Consider the following 18,433-nt stretch of genomic DNA (forward strand, 5'->3'; position numbering starts at 1 on the left):
GAAAAAAAAAAAGAAAATCTTTGATTTTTTTTTTTTTTTTTTTTTTTTTTTTTTTTTTTTTTTTTTTTCATCTGGAAAGCTTTGCAAAGCCCAGAATACTGACTTCCATTGTTTAATAACAGAGGAAAAAAGGAAATGCATATATTCAGGTGATCTAGAGGTTTCCTCCTGTATTTGGATATTTCCTTCCTCAGTCATTTGTATTATGAGGCTGAAGCGATAGAGACAATTGCACAGGGGAGGAAAGCTGTCTTAATTCATTGTGGAAGTTGATAGTTGCAGTCATTCCTAAAAAGCCTATTGGTGCTATGGTTGGAGACACATGGGGACAGAAATATGTTACTTGGTGCAACCACATGGCTAGCTCTAACCAGAACAGGGCTGGATAATTCTGATTCCTAATACAGGCAATTTTCTCCACTTTCCTCACTGTGAGCACCAATGGTACTCAAAACGTATTTTTTAAATCCATAAATGCAAAAGTGAGGAGGAAGTATTTGCTATTGTATATGTTGCATTTTAAAATGAGGCTGTTGGCAACCTAATTTCTATGTAAATAAACTGATGTGTTTGAAATCACCTAGAAGTTAGGAGACATGCTGAGGAAGTTGAGCGAAAAAAGAGAAAGAAAAATGAGAGGCCATTTCCAAGTTGAAATGTAAAAAAGAGAGGTGAGAGAGTTTTGAGGAAGGAATAAAACGTTAAAGTAGGATAAGTGATAACTTTTGTTTTAAAACTGTCGGCAATACACTGAGAAAGAAGATTGCCTTGAAAAAAAAATGAAGGCTATATTGATAATGAGCAGGAGCATAAAAGACCGAATTACATCAAACATTGCTGTATAATGGCAGAGCTGCTTATAATCAGGAACAGTCTTAAAGCTTTAAAGAAGTATTTATTTCAGGCAGTTCCTAGGTCTAAACTATGCTGTTAAAAGAAAAATGAACTAGAAAAAAATTATGCATGAATAGAATATGGCTGAAAAATACAGCATTGTTGAAAACTAGGATGTGTTTGTGCTTGACATACCGATTATACAGTCTGTGTAATTATATTCATTCTTCCATCTTGGATACACATAGGTCTTGACTATTACAATTTTTGGAACTCCCACATTCATATTAATTTTGTTTGGGAGATGGATTTCTTGTTCTATTTTGGAGAGCGAAGAAGCCAAGGACCACAAACTAATAAATGGCACTGTATGAAAGTGAAAAGAAGTTGAAACTGTCCCCACATAATTTCATTCTTTAGGAGAAAGCAGACAATCTGTAACAAATCACAGTCATGAATACAACCTCACTGTACAAATCAGAAGATACTTCCTTGTTGTTTACTCCCTGTGCATTATTTACTGCATTTCTCCCTTCTCCTGTGAGACAGGCAGCATCATTGATTATTATTTATATGGTGCATTCATGGTAGTAAAAGTTATGTAATCAGTATATTTTAGACCATAGAATTATGTAATGTAAATATTTTAGTGCGCATTCTGGAGAAAGGTTTGAGTTGAGGACGGAGAATCAGATGATACATTATTTTTATATATTTAAATTTAAGAAACATCTTAACACAAAATATGGAAATACTTGCAAATGAACTTTATTCAATTTTTCTCTTTTGAACTATTCTGCCTACCCTATTGATATTCTTACGCTTAAATGTTTCATTCATGGTTTTCAGTACATAAATATCAGACAGGAAGTCCTAATGTGAAACTGTGATTTGCGTATAACGGATGTGTACAATCTTACATGTGTTTACTATTGCAGTGTAAAAGTGATTCTGACATAGTGTAATCCATTCATGGTTTAACCATAATCCTAAAACAGTACCAAGCAGCAAACAGAGCCACTGTAAAAGTTTCTTATTTATGCTTCCAGCCTCTGATTCTCTGCATGGTTTTATCTTTCCCTTAACCTTTCAGCTTCGCAAGCCTTTGCTTACATAAATGTAAACTGAATTTATCAGCATCTCCCAGTTTTTTATTGAGGTTCTCTCTACTGGAATAACCTTCAGACCCTGCTGCATGAAAATACGTAGTTTTGAACAAATAATGGAAAGATGAACATTGACACTCTATTCTGTGTTTAAAAAGAGTATGCTCTTTTTAAATGCTCCCTTAAAATCGAAAGCATTATGATTTAGCTCATTTTCCAGGGTCTCAAATGTGTAGGTTTACGTGCTGGAGCATGAAATTTCAGTGAGCTTAAATTATATAACATTCAAGAATCTGTGCTATCAAAATAGTGTGACACAAAATGAATGCATTTTGTAAAGGTTACAATTTCTTAATAGACTTATTTTTTTTGTTTATTTTAGCCTCATGAAAAATTGTTTTAATATTGAATTTTTCAAAACACCATTTTGAACTTTGATGCAGTTCTGAAGTTCTCTCTGAAATTATGCAGACATACATGTAACTGCATAAAGCCTAAATTACTTCAATCTCCATTTTTAAGGCTTCCAACTTGAGTCACTATTTACTAAGAAAAACTGTTCCTTGCCTAAATGATAAGGTGCAGAAAAACTAGTATCTTTGAAAATTTGCTCAGGAAATGTTATAATGTCTGCTTACAGCGTTCATTTTAGAGATGTCATAATTGAGACCATAGGAAGAAATGCCAACAGTCAGAGTTCCCTGATTTTAATATTACAGGCCTTGGAAGAGGCATTATATATGCAAATTTGTTCTTTAGTTAACCAGGGCACCCTGCAGATCTGTAACTTCTCAGTGATCTATCTTTGGTGCTGTTGGGGGTTATGCTGGCAACACACTGTCTAGATTAATCTGCTCCCCCCCAAAACAAACAAACAAACAAAAACAACAAAAAGCAAAAGAAAAAAAAAAAAACACAAAACAACACAACGAAAATGTAACAAACCAATAAACCAAAACACCTGTTTACAAGTGATTCATGTTTCTTTGCATTGCTGGATTACTTGCATTGATGTCCAGGCCATGACACAAACACAGTTGTGTCATGTTTGAGTCTTTGTTCAGATGGTATCATCTGAGAAAAATCTTCAGTGGACATTTACAGTTTATTTCAAGAATAAGGACTAGTGTCAGGTGTAATCAAAATGTTTGCTGTAAACTCATAACAGAAAAATAGATCCATGTTCTGAAGATCATGCAGTCCAATGAAAGGTAAAACATGTAAGAGTGAGGGAAAGGTGGAGTCATTGAATACTAAAAGAAAGTTGATAATAAAGAAGGGTTAAATAAAAATATTTACAATATTGTGAATCTCAAGTTTTATATGTTTAAGTGAGAATCTGGCTGCTCCGAATAATGTTGAATGAAAGGTCAACACTGTTAAGCAAGGTATATTAAATGTGTTTTTTTTTAGTACAACTAAATACATAGAAAGACACGGCTTAATTTGTTTATGACCTTTTCTATCCTTGTAACACTAGAGGAAACATTTTTATGCTATTATATACTTTCTTCAAGATTTTTAACTCCATGTGTAAGGCTTTAATAGGATGCGTGCTATTGGAGTTGCCATGGCTCATTGTGGGACAGGCTTGTGTGATTCTAGTCCTGCTCCCGCATATGTGGTACACAGGCAACTCCCTGGTCTGAACATTTAGACATACAGACAGTGATTCAGAATTCAGTTTTGCACACTAATCTATTTGTCATGACACATATTAATAGATAAATGTGTAAGGACTGGACATCTAAATCAAGGAGATGAAATTTCTCTTTTATTAATAAAAAAGAACTTGTAAGATTAGAAGTAGCTTAAGGCACAGAGAGCGCAATGGTGTGGTCCATTACCTAAAAGACAATGGTAAGGCACAGTGTAAAATTTTATTTGTATATGTATATGTAAATTCCAAACATGTTTTTCAGAAATAGTGATCACAAGTAAAAATATTGATTATAGTTTTATATATCAATATTGTGGGTAGAGTTTTATGAAATCTGTAGCTTAAAATATTTTCTTTCCATGTAGAGTTTGGTGTTGACCAACGCATTTCATTAAGTTCCTATTAAATGCTTATATTGATGTGGTCAGTATTAAAAAGAATAGTCCTTCTGCAACCCAAAAAGCATGTATTTAAGAATAATGTATAATTAATAATAATAATAAAAAATAGCATGTCAAAATAAATATAGAATACATTTTTTTACTTTAGAAATAGTGTATAGACTACAGCCTGATACCATCGTGCAGCTTTTGGTCAAATAAGTTTGTAACAGGAATGAGCTGCTAACAAAAGAATGTTCTACCTCAGGTTTTTATGTAAGAACAATTTTTTCTAATGGGACTTATTACTGGAAGGCCTTCACTGGGGGGCCAGAAGATGTGCTAATCGCAGAATACTTTCTTGTGCAGTCTTTCGTGCAAATTAGGCTTTTGTTGTGCAGTATGATCAAACCAATGCCACTTATCTTTGGATCTCCAATGAGTAATGTAATGTTGCTGAGATGCACTGTTAATGCATTCTTTAGTTAAAATGTTCCACAAAGAGTTCTGGGGGAATCATGTCTCATATATTACATAAATCCTGCTTTAACTGAATTTAGTGTCAAAACTCACATTGCCTTAATTGGGGTAGGAATTTCACATTATTATTTTATGTAGAAACACATAGAACAGTATAATTTAAACCTATCAAAAAGTAAATCATGAATGTAACTGCTGGGGTTTGAGTAATTCAGGCAGTGGCATCACACAGAGAACTAGGCGTGTTGTGAGACAGAAGAATTTTTTTCTTTACAGTTTATCATTGGCAAAACATACAGAAAGTGTACCTATGTTGAGTCTCTTTTGTTTGTAAGGGACCCATAGCATTCTGTTTTTCTGTTGAAATAACCAGTCAGTGTTTCATTCTCTAATGCTGAGGAAGATTTAACCCTGGGAATCACAAACATTTACTTCTCCTACTTCCCAGTGATTTTCAGTATTTAACTTAATTTCTTTTCCTTCAGAGCACATTAATCCATCTCCCTGCCTTCTCTGCCTTCTAGAGGAAGACTTAATTCAAATCTTTACCAAATTACTAATCCCCATTTGTTCACTGACCCAATCCCACAAATCTGCATATTTTCTAAACGATTTGTCCTCATCTGCTACTGTGTGAGATTTTTGATTTTGTTTCCAGCCCATTCTGGAGTAGGCAATGCAGGAAATCCAGGTCTGCATCTCTAGTCCTATCCTGGAGGAGTTAAGGCTTGCCACGGTATGAATTTACATGTGCACAATCCAGTCTGATATCTGAACTATGTGAAACAGAAATAGTGAGCGAGAGCTCTGGCCCTTATTACCCCACAAGTCTTCCTGAGGTATTTACACAGCAAATTATCACCCTGCAGGAGGAGTGGAATACAAAACTGATGGCATTCAGACTTGGGAAGGAGGGTTTTGGGGTATAATTGCTCATTGCAGATGCCAGTATGTCATCTGCATCATTAGGAACTTTTGTTATTCAGTATTTTCTTAATAGGGCGTTAGAAGCACTCTGTTTTGCTGTACAACATAAGGACTTGTATTGCAGATTCCATAAGGCATGAAAGATTAATGGGATTTTAAGTATACATTTAAAAGGCTTTGGAAGTTTCCTCAACTTTGGCTGATTTTAGAGGAAGGCTTTTGTCACACAGGATTCCAGTGGGCTCATTGAAGATAGCAGATGAAAGAATTAAAAAAACCTGATCTGAGTGATAAGAAAGTGCAAGTTTTCTGCTGATTTTAATGTAATCAATAAACTCTAAGCTAAAGATAGAGATGAGAGAACACATTGGTACATTTAAATGTATGGAAAATAAATCTGCCGTTTTGGAAAAAAGAAAACATTTGCATTAATAAAACAGTTTTTAAAGCATATAATTTGCTTCCTCAAGGTTTAGCCTCCTAAAGTTTGGAAATCAGCATTTAATTCAGCTAGACAATATTGACTCTACCTTAGTGTCAGTAGCTGTAGCTACTAGTCTTCGCTTTTTTTTCCTGTCATAGTTCTTTTTTAAGGTGTTATTTTTGGATCAGTGATGTTTTCTGAGTATTGTAAGTTAGGACTCATCTAAGATTTGGAAACATTGTTGTACTGCATTCGTTGTACTCTTGCTGTCTTCCTCCCCCCACGCCAGAAGTGCCTATCTTGGGTTATAGATCTTGTCGCTCCTTGTAAGATACACATTTTGTCCATATTATGATTCAGTTAATAATACTTCTGCACAGACAAATTGCAGCTCTGTTCACAGGCATTGTGACTTGGAAGATTTGATTATTAGAGACTATGATTGCCTTTAGAAATCCCTGCACACGTCTTGCTGTGTGATAAACCAGGTAGTTGTCTTTCAGCTCTGTGGGTGTGCAAGGGTGGAGTTTGTGTACCTGGAGTCATACCCATAGGAAAGGTCTTTAGGCAGGTTGCAAAAGAGCTTGAGGAAGGCACTTGGTATTAGTTTTTCCTACTGCTGATGTATCAATGTTTTATCTGTAATTTTGTTCTCTTGGGTTCTTCTGCAGAGCTTCCTGGGCAACGTTTGGTGCAGGTGTTAAGTACTCGGATGGAATTGTTTGTGAGTGATTTTGGCACATGGTGCTGGCTGTTCTTTTTACTAGATGTCAGGTGGCAAGTAGCAGGGTGGGTTTTTGAGTGGGCTTCCTGGAGGGGCCAACTCCCAGGGCACTTCACAGAGCATGGCAAAAAGGCACCAAAGTAGAATGAGGGGGTTTGGCATATTTTTTTCAGATTCTTTGTGTCTTCCAGGTGTTGTCTGTGTTCCTCTTACTCTGTTTTGGCTTTTGTCCTTGAGTTGACTTTCAAGACCATGTTTCTGGGGGCATGGAAGTTCCTGCAGACTCAGGAGTTTGTTTTTCTTTTGCCTTTCTTTGCTTTGTTCTTTTTCAAGCCACCTGCATTTGCAGATGCAGCACAGAGTGGCAGTTTTCTACCAAGATGGGTTTAATTAAATCTAAAAGCTTGTAATCACAAGCTTTGGTGGGACAGACTATGAAAATGCAGTGTAAATGGTGCATGCAAATTTTAATGAAGTGACCTCTAACTGTAATTAAGCAAAAAGATAATTGCGTTATCCTAGATGCTACAAATTATTTACATTACTATTTTATATGGATGACTAACAAAGTATAGGAAGGGGAAGCAAGTTTAAAAAAACAACACAGCTTTGGTATATTTCATCTGTATGTCTTAAATATCTGTATGAATACATGAAAGCATGGTACTGATTTCACCTTTTACCCAAGTAGACAAATGCAAGGAAAAGATATCTGATCAATCAAGAGAGAACTTCTTAAACATACTGCATATATCAGTCAAATACTTTCATTTTTTGATTGCAGATCTTTTGTTTTAAAACAACAACAACAAATAAATGAATAAAAGACAAACATATATATATATATATATTTATTTTTAGAGTTATTTTAAGGGTGTGCTGCAACTTAATAGAGCTTAGAAGGAAAAGTGATTTTCTTTCTAGCTCTTATCTGCTGAATTTTTCACTTGTTTGCTCATGAGTTGTGCTTGCTATAGAGTACACTGCTCTCACAGTTCTTTAAATTTTCGCATATGAACCTGTATATAAATTTCTGCAATCATCTTTAGCAAACGCAAATCCAAAAATTCATTTTCCCTGTCAGTTTCTTTTATAGATAGCTGTTAACTGTATGCACTATTGAGAAACACTGAAATATTTTATTTTGGTAACAATTGTTACCGCTTCCATTTTTAAGATAAAATGCAAAATTCCCTTTAGTTTATAAAGTTTATAAACATTGCAAAAATGCTGATGTTAATCTTTGTCTCTAATAAACACCTTGTATAATAGGGATTATATAATCTCTTACATGATAAGAATTTCATTTTTATTTTAAATTTCTTTTCTATTTAAATATGCTATTTCATGTATTGTAAAGTAGACAGCATGCTAAAATGTTTTTGCTCTGTTTTTTAAGTAAATGGAGTGTGGCATTGTTGTAACTTTAACCTAAAATTTTGGCTATATTACATTAACTGAGAAAAGAATAGACTTTTAACATAGATTGGGGGACACTTTAAACGTGGATCAAGGAAAGGTGTAACTCTGTGTGTGTGTGTGTGTGCGCATATAAAAACATATTCAGATAATGGCTTTGTGTGTCTGTAATAAAGGTAAAATTCTTAAATGATCCATTTGTCTCATGGGCTTTCTGTAATTTTCTACCTATTTTATATACGTTGTCTAAAACAAATTCTTCCCCTAGACATGAATATAGCCTGGTTATGAATGCCTGCCTATCTCAAATTTCTTAAACTCTTTTTCCTACAATATTAAAAATAATTATTTGAAGGTCAGAGCTAGAAAATTGGAGGGTAAAAGAAAATTCTGCTTACGTTTTACAGGAAGTCCTGTTTTGAACAGATCCTGCTCTAAGGAAGAATTATTAAGTGGTTGAGTTGCATGTGCTGTTTTTATTTCAGTAAGCCAACATTATGAAAGTAGAGAAAGAGGAGAAATTTCGTGTTTATAAAGCAGGTATTGCTAGAAAAATATCTAATTTGTATTGAAATGCATTTAATTCTAAAGTATCCTGAAGTCTGACTAAGTAGCTAGAACAGGACAGGATGAAACACATAAAAAATCCAGTTACCACAAGATACACAAAGCTTGTGTAGTCATAACTGTTCATTTGGAGATGCTTATAGTAAAAGCTTGTAAATAATTATAACTTCCATTGTATTTTCCTTTTATTGTTCTTTTTTTTTTTTTTTCCTGCTGAACTGCTCCCCAGGGTGTAGGACTAAATTGTAGCAATTGTTCCTAATGTACTTTCTCCTCTTCCTACCCCAACATCATCACATCATCTATGGAATTATGTTGCTGTCATTCCCTTGACTGTTGTTATTGCTCAAGGGATACTAATGGAAAAAAGACTTGCAGAATTTCAGTTGCTGAATACTGTGACTCTTCCTTAAGCAAAAGTGTCAACGAAATTATTCTGCAGAATATGTTGCAGGAGCAAAGAGTTTTTTCTTGTTGTTTTGTAAGATCTTAGGCAATTAACAAAACCAGCAGGAAAGAAAATCTGGATTTGGTTCTTTTAGTTGCATAAGGACTTTGCTTTTAATAAACTCCTATTTACTCATTCATTTATTGTTAAATTATATCTGTGTTCAATCAAGAGATGGATTGTTATTTTGTTCTGCATATATCAATCAAACTCAGTCATATCAGAATGCAAGTGGAGCATATTTGTGTATGAATGTTTCTGTTAAGAAATTCGCCTATAACAGGTACAGAATACTTCAACTGCCCTGCAAACTGGAATCCCACATCCCAGACAAAGCTCTTAAATTGTACCCATCACTTCTCATATTTCAACATCAAGACTTTTGACCTTCATCCCATTACATAAGCTTGCCAATCTCTCTTTTGGCTGTATAGTTGTTACAAAAATGAAGAGATTTGAGTTCCCTGTTTTCCATTTCACCTTTCAGTGACACATCCCCAGTTTAATCTTCCCATTGCCTAGTTATTGCAAAAATGGGCAGAAACACTGGGAAGATGAGTATACCTTCCTCTGGAACAATATATACTCCAACATATAAATTAATTGAAAGTTCTCATTTTAGTTGTTGTAATATAGAATATTCTTACTCGTTCTTGTCTGAGGGTTTCTGCAGAAGACAAAGTTTATGGTGGGGGTTGTGTGTGGGGGTGGGAGGTTGTGTATTTTTGTTTGTTTTTTAAATGGCATTATTGTAAACAATCCCACTTGGTCCTATTTGATTTTAAGTGTCAACCCTCTGTCTTTTGTTGAGGTGATTTCTGTTACTTCACCAGATATTTTCATCAGCATCTGCTACACACACCTAAAAAATATGTACAAAAATTATCTTGCATTCGGACTCGGTGGAAATGTGTTTGACAGTGCAGTGTTCCCTGGTGTCTGCTGTAGAACTTTGTTTAAATTGCAATTTGTTTAGGTGAGCACAATTGTATTACTTCTGTAGGAGCTCCAAAAACATAGAATTCAGATTATGGCTGTTGGGACAAAATGCTATTTGTAAGCATGATGAAGCTATGCCTGTTAGAAAATAAAACAGAAAAGCAAACTGCATTATCATCTTGTTACTATGCAATAAGTAGTAGATAGATGGTGAGAGGGAGGCATGATGAAAGGGTTCAGGAATAAGACAATCTGATGATACATGGTGTATCCCCTATTTGGAAGGTAGTTTTTGTGTGATCCTATTATGTACTTCAGAACTAGATAACCTAACATTCAACAGCAATGTTTGAGGGACAGGTGTTCCAGTTAAAATTCAGATCCCATTTAAGTATCGCTAGAGCTGGTTGAAGGGAAAAGAGGTGGTTACTTTGATTAGTGATTAAAATTAATAAACTTTTTTTTTTTTTTCTCTACAAGATGCAGGTCATTTTAGATTTTTTTCCACAAACATTGAATGAGAAGTCGACTGGGAGTACAATATTCTCACATCCGTTCTGCTTACCTCTTGATTCTTGACAAGAGTTGTGTTTCTTTGAACATTCTTTCTCTTGCATTAGTTTTGCAGCTGAAAACAATTCCGTCAAAAGTGTCTCTGACCCTAATTACGTCTGACACTTGGGAACACATCAAAAATAAACAGCCAATTTTCAAAATATTTTTAATGTCTTAATTGGAGGGACGTCTGTAAGTGTTGTTTTCTTGTCAGTGAATTGTGGTACAATATACGTATCATTTTGTTTTCGTATTTGAATGTTTTTAAAATCTTGGGATCTAGTAAGCAGATTTAGAGTAATATTAGATATATATTAAATGATTTCTCTTTTAAAAAATAATAAACTAATTGTATGTAAACATTAATCAAATTAATTAGGCATACTATTTTTTCTTCTCTAGTGAACAAACATAAACCCTGGATTGAGACATCATACCATGGAATCATAACCGAAAATAATGACACTGTAATTTTGGATCCTCCTCTTGTTGCTTTGGATAAAGACGCACCTGTTCCCTTTGCAGGTAGGAATATGCATTAGCAGTAGCATTTAAGCTTATGGACTGCATTATAAAGTTATTAGCATTAAGGAATTAATCTGTGGTGCAGGAAGAATGTAATCTGAAGGATGTGTTTAGAGGCTGTATTTGAGTACTCAGGACTTAACCATAGACCCTGCAATGAGATGTCTTTTACAATGAATGTGTCTGCTCATTTGTTGTTAAGCAGAAGTGATTGTAAACAGTGTAAAAGAGCAGGCATGCACTATCAACATTTTTTAATGAAAACACAGGAATCATATAATTAAATTTGAATTCACTTTTATAGAAACTAATAATTACAATTGCCTAAAGTAATAATATGTATTTAGTTCTGTTTAGAAATAACAGCATTTGTTCTTCTCTTCCTGTTCCACTCCATGACCTAAACCTGGCTATAGGCAAATTATGTGACAATTATTTAAAGGTGCTGAAATCTTATGTTAACTACATTAGTACTTTATAACTGTCAAGACTTGGGCAGAAAATTTAATGGAGATTTTGAAGATTTGTATGAAGATTACTGTATGCTAGATGAATGTCTTACAGACGTTTATAAAGCCTATTTTCCTGATACTTATTCTTTCATACTATATACTTAAGCAGCAAAGAGTACTTTTGCACATCAAACAAATTTTCTCTTAAATTCCCTGTTTCATTAAGAATATTTATTTTAAGGAGATGGGAAAATGTTAATGCTTCACAGCTGTACTGAGATCCTAAAATGATGCTTTAAAAAAAATAAAAAATTGTTTAAGAATGTTCATCTTGTATAAGGAAAGGAACTGAGGAAGATTAATATCCTTAGAATGCTCTTGTGGAATACAGTTATAATCAGTAAGCAATAAGTCACAATACTTGGTCCAAAAAGCATTTTACAGCAGCATCTCAGTATTGTTATTAGCTATTTTCTGGCATATACGGGCATAAAGTATATACTGGCATAAACTCATTCCATGCAAGACAGGGATTCACAAATGTTTTTATATACTGAACCTAATTTTAATATCAAGATTGGCCCCCCCAGGTTCTTGGTTTTGCAGAACATTTTTTCCTCAAACATATGTGCAGGGGGGATATTCAGTGCAGAGGACTTGACTAAATTCAGTCAGAGGTGAAAGCCTCAGGCAGCATATATACACAGACACAACCTGAGCACCAAAGACTTTTGTCCACATATCAGTTTCTATGGCACCGAATTACTTGCTAATGGAGGCATAATCAATGTGCATTCAGAGGTAAGTAGACAAGCCCCTATCTGGGACATGCTAATTATAATTAGGACAGGAGTGTTTCATAGAAAGATTCTCAGGATAAGGTATCTTGATTCGTGATTCAGTAACTATTATTTTAAGCAAAGGGAAAAAAAATATATATTTTTTTCCAAATATTTTTTTATGCATTTATAAAGAAACTACCATATTTTAAAACAAAAACTGTGGAATGGGACTTCAAATGATAAGCTGTTTTCCACAGTCTGGACTATTGCGTCCAGTTCTGGGCCCCTCAGTTCAAGGACAGGGAACTGATTGAGAGAGTCCAGTGCAGAGCCACAAAGATGATTAAGGTAGTGGAGCACCCCTCTTACGAAGAAAGGCTGAAGGAGCCGGGTCTCTTTTGCTTGGAAAAGACTGAAGGGTGACCTTATTAATGTTTACAAATATGTAAAGGGTGAGTGTCAGGAGGATGGAGCAAGGCTCTTCGTGGTGACATCCAATGATAGGGTTCCATGTGTTTCCCTGTGACCTGATCTAGGCGTTCCTGCGCCGGCATGGGGATTGGACTAGATGATCTGTCATGGTCCCTTCCTATTCCTAACATTCTGTGAAGGTCTCTTCCCACCTAGATGATTCTATTGCTCTATAATGTATTTGAGTAATTTTTTATTTATTTTCCTTAATGCTAACTTTCACATTTATATGCAATTCATTTTTCCAAATGTTTGTGTGAAACACAGTAAACGTAAGTTTATTTCAGCAAGGATTTCATCTCGTTGTGAAATCTTCAGCTACAGTTATTTAGGAATAAAGATCAATTCATAATGAAAAGATATCCTTTTCATGTGTCTGCAGTCCATCTCATTTGCTTCTTTCATTTGCATTCCCTTGGGAACCTTATAGAGATGTTAATCGTGCTGTTTCCAGTGATACTTCTTCAAACTGTTTACTGACTTCTTTTTTTTTAATTTAACTTCTTCATTTATTAATTCTATTCATATTTTAAGAAGCACTATAGGATTTGGAATGGAAAATACTTGGTGTGTATCACTGACATTAATATTTCAACTTATTTCCAGGTAGTAATGTGCTTTTGACCTCATGATCTGCAATCCAGTTGTAACATTATAATAATTATTGAACCCTTAATTTCCTCAAAGGACCTGGATTCCCTGTCTGTTTTGAAATACCTTTGTGTGGTTTTGTTTTAAAGGTTCTTGCCTTTTTAATTGTTGGAGTAACATTTCTTCTTATTTCTGTTTTAAATTTACTATTTAATATCAGGTAATTTTATTTGGCTTCATAACATCCATAACATTATTATAGCTCTTTAAGTAAAATTCAATTTGTGTAATGTGTTTAGTAGGAGCAAACTGAAAATGCGCACAGCTGTACACATTAATAGTATTCACTAGCTCTACATTTGATAGTATTTTAATTTGGAGTTTGTTCTATGGCCATATTTTTTTTAGGTGTGGGAAACTTTTACAATGTAATATATTGGTCTTCAATGGTACAAGAGAATCAGAGCTCCAACTGTTCCTTCCCCATTGCCCTACTAATGTATTTTTTTTTTTTGTATTTTATCCACCTATTTTGTAAAAAAAATTTAAATTTTTAATCTTTCAAAAGACTTTTCCATGAATTGTTTTTTAAAAATGGTCTCAGATTCAAGAATTTATCATATCAGGGCAAAGTTTCTGACCTATAAGCTTGGATACCTACTTAGACTTCCTTGGATAAACTATATTAAGCCTAAATGTATGGGTCTTCTTCCTTTAGAGCTACAGCTGCTGCAATAGTTTACTTGCAGAGTTTTGGCTGTTCATCAATACTTGTGTTGGCTTATATAAGGAGGCATTTGTTCTCAGTAATACCAGTATGTATGTAAAGAAACAAACTGCCTACCAAATTGCTATATTATCCTTTCAGATTTCATCCGGGTATAAGTTCCATAGAAATATAAAAGTCAACTATTGACAAAAAAAAAAAAAAAAAAAAAGCTCTGTTAGCCATCAAGTTGATATTCCGAGGAAATACCTCTGTAGGTGCATAGCCAGGTGTTATATGGACAGTATAATCTTTCTTCTTTTCTTCATGCTTTCTCTTTTAAGTGTTCATCTTCCATAAATGACAGGCAAATTACAGGGTTTATCACTACAGGGTGACAGGTCAGAGTAGGTAAAATGCACAGTTATTCTATACATTTATTTAATTTATACATATGATTCTATGATATATTCCATATTTATATATATATATATATATATATATTCCCAGTGAGGGCATAGTCCTTTGGGACTCTGCCAAACTTGTGGAAGTAAGGAAGTGTGGAAATCCTTGCATTTATGGCCAAAGTAAGGGCAGCTTCAGAAAAGAGGTGGACAAGTGTTGAGGCAGAAAGTGTTGCCTCAAAATGAGTGCACTGGGGCCACAGGTCAGAGAATATAAACTTCGCTGTGTTTTGTCTCCAAATTAAATCTGCATTCTGCTTTATAAAACAAAGTTATATGGGATATCTGTGGATATGCCAACACAGTGGTCTAAGATTATAATGATGATATGATTATATGATGATATAATGATGATAGAATTTCTTTACTGAAAGGGTTGTTAGGCATTGGAACGGGCTGCCCAGGGAGGTGGTGGAGTCACCATCCCTGGAAGTCTTCAAAAGACGTTTAGATGTAGAGCTTAGGGATATGGTTTAGTGGGGACTGTTAGTTTTAGGTCAGAGGTTGGACTCGATGATCTTGAGGTCTCTTCCAACCTAGAAAATTCTGTGATTCTGTGATATAAAGATTTGTGCTACCAATAACAGGTGCCAGTGGAGAATGAGATTATGCTATTTTTTGTGCAAAAGAAAGCACAGGTCCACTGTACTGCCCTGGCTTAAAGGAACCAGGAAGGGCTGTTTGTACCACTCAGTGTAAGATCTCTTAGTTCAGCAATAGGAGCCTGGAAATAGTGCAGGTTTTCCAGTTCTGAGCTGTTTATTATCAAGGATCCTTTGAGCAAAGTACAGATTGCATTGCTCCTGTCCATTACCCTGGTGCACAGGTGGCTTACACACTTCATATGTTGCATCTAAGCAAAGTATCTTTCACCTGATAGCTGCTGAGTTACTAGGAACAAAAGCAGAACTAATTTATTAAGACACATTTGATATTCATCTGTGATTCTTATCTGCCCCCCAGTGCTTCTGTTTGCTTTCTATACCAGTTCTTATATTCTTAGTTTTTAGTTAAAATGTTAGTTGTGGCATAGACCTGGTCTTTTTCTGTTTTCCTTTATGGAAGCTTTAACTTAGTTAGAACATATTTTAACAATTTTTTCTCCAAGGCTACTGAGGTAAATCTTGTCAATGCATTCTGGTAATACACACATTATCATGCATGTCAAGTCCCTGTTCACAGAGTTGTCACAAGAGAAAATGCCTTCAGTCAGCACAGTTTTTTTCTCCTTTGTCATATTTTTGAAATCAAGAGTGACGACAGGAGAAAGAAATCTGTGTGGTTGCCACCTCAGCAGGTCTGTGTTTCCAGGGAGGACTAACAGGAGATTTAGAAAATTCCTAAGCTGGCCTGTGAAAATGCTAGTTACCTGATACGATCAGCCTCTTTCATGACTGGAGCATGAAGAATTTCACAATATTGCAACGACTGTCTTTGGTCTTAAGAATTTATTGTGAATTGCACAATAATCAGTGTACATGTAAAACTGTAGTTCTTGGAATTTTCATGGAATTAGTATGCTCATTTTTTATTTCGTATTTTTATTTTTAATGCAAGCACATTTTTGCTGGATTCTAGTTATAAAGGGAATTTTTAAAATACTGTTGTGAATGTCTAAATGCCATTAACACCCGGGACGCAGCCTTATGCAGGGTACCACAAAATAACCATGAATAAACTGCAAGTCCTGTAGATACAGGTTAGGCCTAGTCTGTCTTCTTAAGCAGTATAGCATTAACTGTAGAATGAGCTTTGTTACTCTCTAGCAAAATCCATTGGATGAATCGTAAAATAAGTAAAACAAACAAAAAAAAAAAAAAAAATTAAACAGAACTCTTAAAAAGAAGGAACATAAATTTAATTAGACTTGCACCAACCTGCAGGTTCAGCTGGAAATCACTTCTAGGATTTGACTTTCAGGCTTAGGGGTGGTTTAGCTAGAAACAAGGATGAGATCATGCTGAGATCATGAGATCAGCTGAGCTGATTTGACAGTGGTCCATTTTTGTGATGGTAAGAAAACCTCACAGAATGCTGGAGTATTTTGGAAGGCTATTTGGAAAGGACACCTGTCTATGTTTTAATTACAGCAACACCGTTTCATTAGTATTGTGCAAAAATGGAGCTAAAAGGAACCTCAGGATGTCTTCAGTCCATCCTCCTACCCAAGGCAGGACCTATTATATCGGTGTCATTCCTGATAGTTTTCTGTCCTAACCATAAAAATCTGTAGTGACAGAAATGCAACAGATTTCCTGGGCAGTCTATTCCACACTTTACTGTGCTCATAGTTTTTTGTGATGCCTAACCTGAACTTTCTGTGCTGCAATTTTAGCCCATTAGTTTTTGTCCTATCCACCGTGGATAGGCAGAGGAGATTATTGCCATTCTTTTGTGCAGCAACAACCTTTTATGTCACTCCCTGAAAGCACCGTGAGCATCTTAAACAGCACAGGAGCTTCAGCTGTCCATTGTGTTACTGATAGAGAAGGGAAGCAGAGAAATAGGAGGTGACTTTGAGAGCAATGAGATGATGAATGCCCTTTTCACCTTGAAAGTGAACAGCCTAACTCTTCACTGTATCACCATTATTAGGCTGATACAATTGCATGAGTGAAGTGTGTTCCACCAAGTATAAACTGGGTAATTTTATCACTGTAAGTTGGACCCATTCAGTCTGAAGCTGCTCTTACGTTCTAGATAGATTTACAGACAGCCTTTTTGAAAAAGGCCAGTGTCTTACTGGGCAAACACAGGTACTCTATCTCAGAAACAATTGCAAATCAGACTTCTTTTGCAGATGGAGTCCCAGTCTCTGACAACCATTTTGGCTTTGCTAAAATCACTGTAAAGGATGAGTAGACAATAAAGCCACCAAAGAAGGATGTCTGAATATTCACTAAGCTACAGATTACATCCACAAACTCTTCCGAATCATCTTTCTTATTTTGGCAGCTCATAGGAGTGTGTATTCTGAACAGCACCACAGCAAAATCCATTAGTTATCAGTCTGCTTACACCCAGGGGCTTGAACGCAAAATCCTGTTTCTCTGCTTGAAAATGTGCAGCGTCCATTCTTCTTGTTTGCTTATTTACCTTTATTGATAAGCAGTGGCATTGATAACATAAACAGTCTTTTTGGTACAAAAAACAGGGAAATTATTGTTCAAATTGTGTCTTGGAATACTGTCTTTTTTAAATCTCACTACTGGCAAGATGTAAAACATGCTGTCAGTTTCATAATGCCCAGAATTTGTTGGTGTTAAATATTTCACTGTGAAGATGATGCATGATCAAAAAATCTGAACTGTAAGTTAACCCATGGAGTATTGCTGTCATTTGTAATGAATGTAAAATTCAAAAACAGAAGTTTAAAAATTCAGCAGGTGATTTATTAATGCAGTTTAATTAGCTAAGACTGTAGCCTTTAAAAGCAAAAATAGAATCTCATCATTGTGATCATGACCTAAGGTAAAATAAAAGATTGGCAGCAGCACAGTCAGCTCAGCTTTGACCTGAGGGTGCTGTTTGCCATCCAGTAAAGTTAGGGTGATAGATGCTCAGACCTCTGATTAAGAACACACCAAAAAATATCACTCTGACAGTGACCTCTGTTGGTTAGTCCATGAAATTCAGAGGTGAAAGTTTTGTTTTTTCCTCTTGAAGTTTTTTCCTCTTGAAGTTTTTGCCAATTAGGCTTAATAGCCTTTCATATTCATTTTGACAGTACTGAAAAAAGTAGGTCACAAGTTTCAAATGAAGACTAAAGGTTCAAGAACTCAGGCTGTTCTGATAAAACTCCTAGTAGCTGCTGAGTGGTCTGTCATTGTAGGAGTATGTGGCTAGGAAGAAATTCAGTCTTTAATGCATGGACAGTAAGGAAAGATGCTTCTGGCAGACAAAAACAGTAATGAATGAGAATGGTGGAAATAGACCGTATTTACTATACCTAAATATGATAAATTATGTGAAGTCAGAA

General features: G+C 35.1%; 1 protein-coding gene across 2 annotated transcripts in view; it reads left to right on the top strand.

Moving 5' to 3' along the window:
* The window catches only part of CLSTN2 (calsyntenin 2), a 350,903-nt gene that overhangs the window by 136,595 nt on the left and 195,875 nt on the right, over nt 1–18,433 (top strand). For both annotated transcript variants that reach the window (XM_068691530.1, XM_068691529.1), the window contains exon 2: nt 10,866–10,988. Coding sequence is in view for 1 of the 2 variants with exons in the window: in XM_068691529.1 (XP_068547630.1) it covers nt 10,866–10,988 (123 nt within the window). In the remaining variant the exon portion in view is untranslated. The remainder of the gene's footprint in view (nt 1–10,865; nt 10,989–18,433) is intronic.

Source organism: Anas acuta, chromosome 9 (assembly GCF_963932015.1).
Source record: "Anas acuta chromosome 9, bAnaAcu1.1, whole genome shotgun sequence".
NCBI classification, from domain to species: Eukaryota; Metazoa; Chordata; class Aves; order Anseriformes; family Anatidae; genus Anas; species Anas acuta.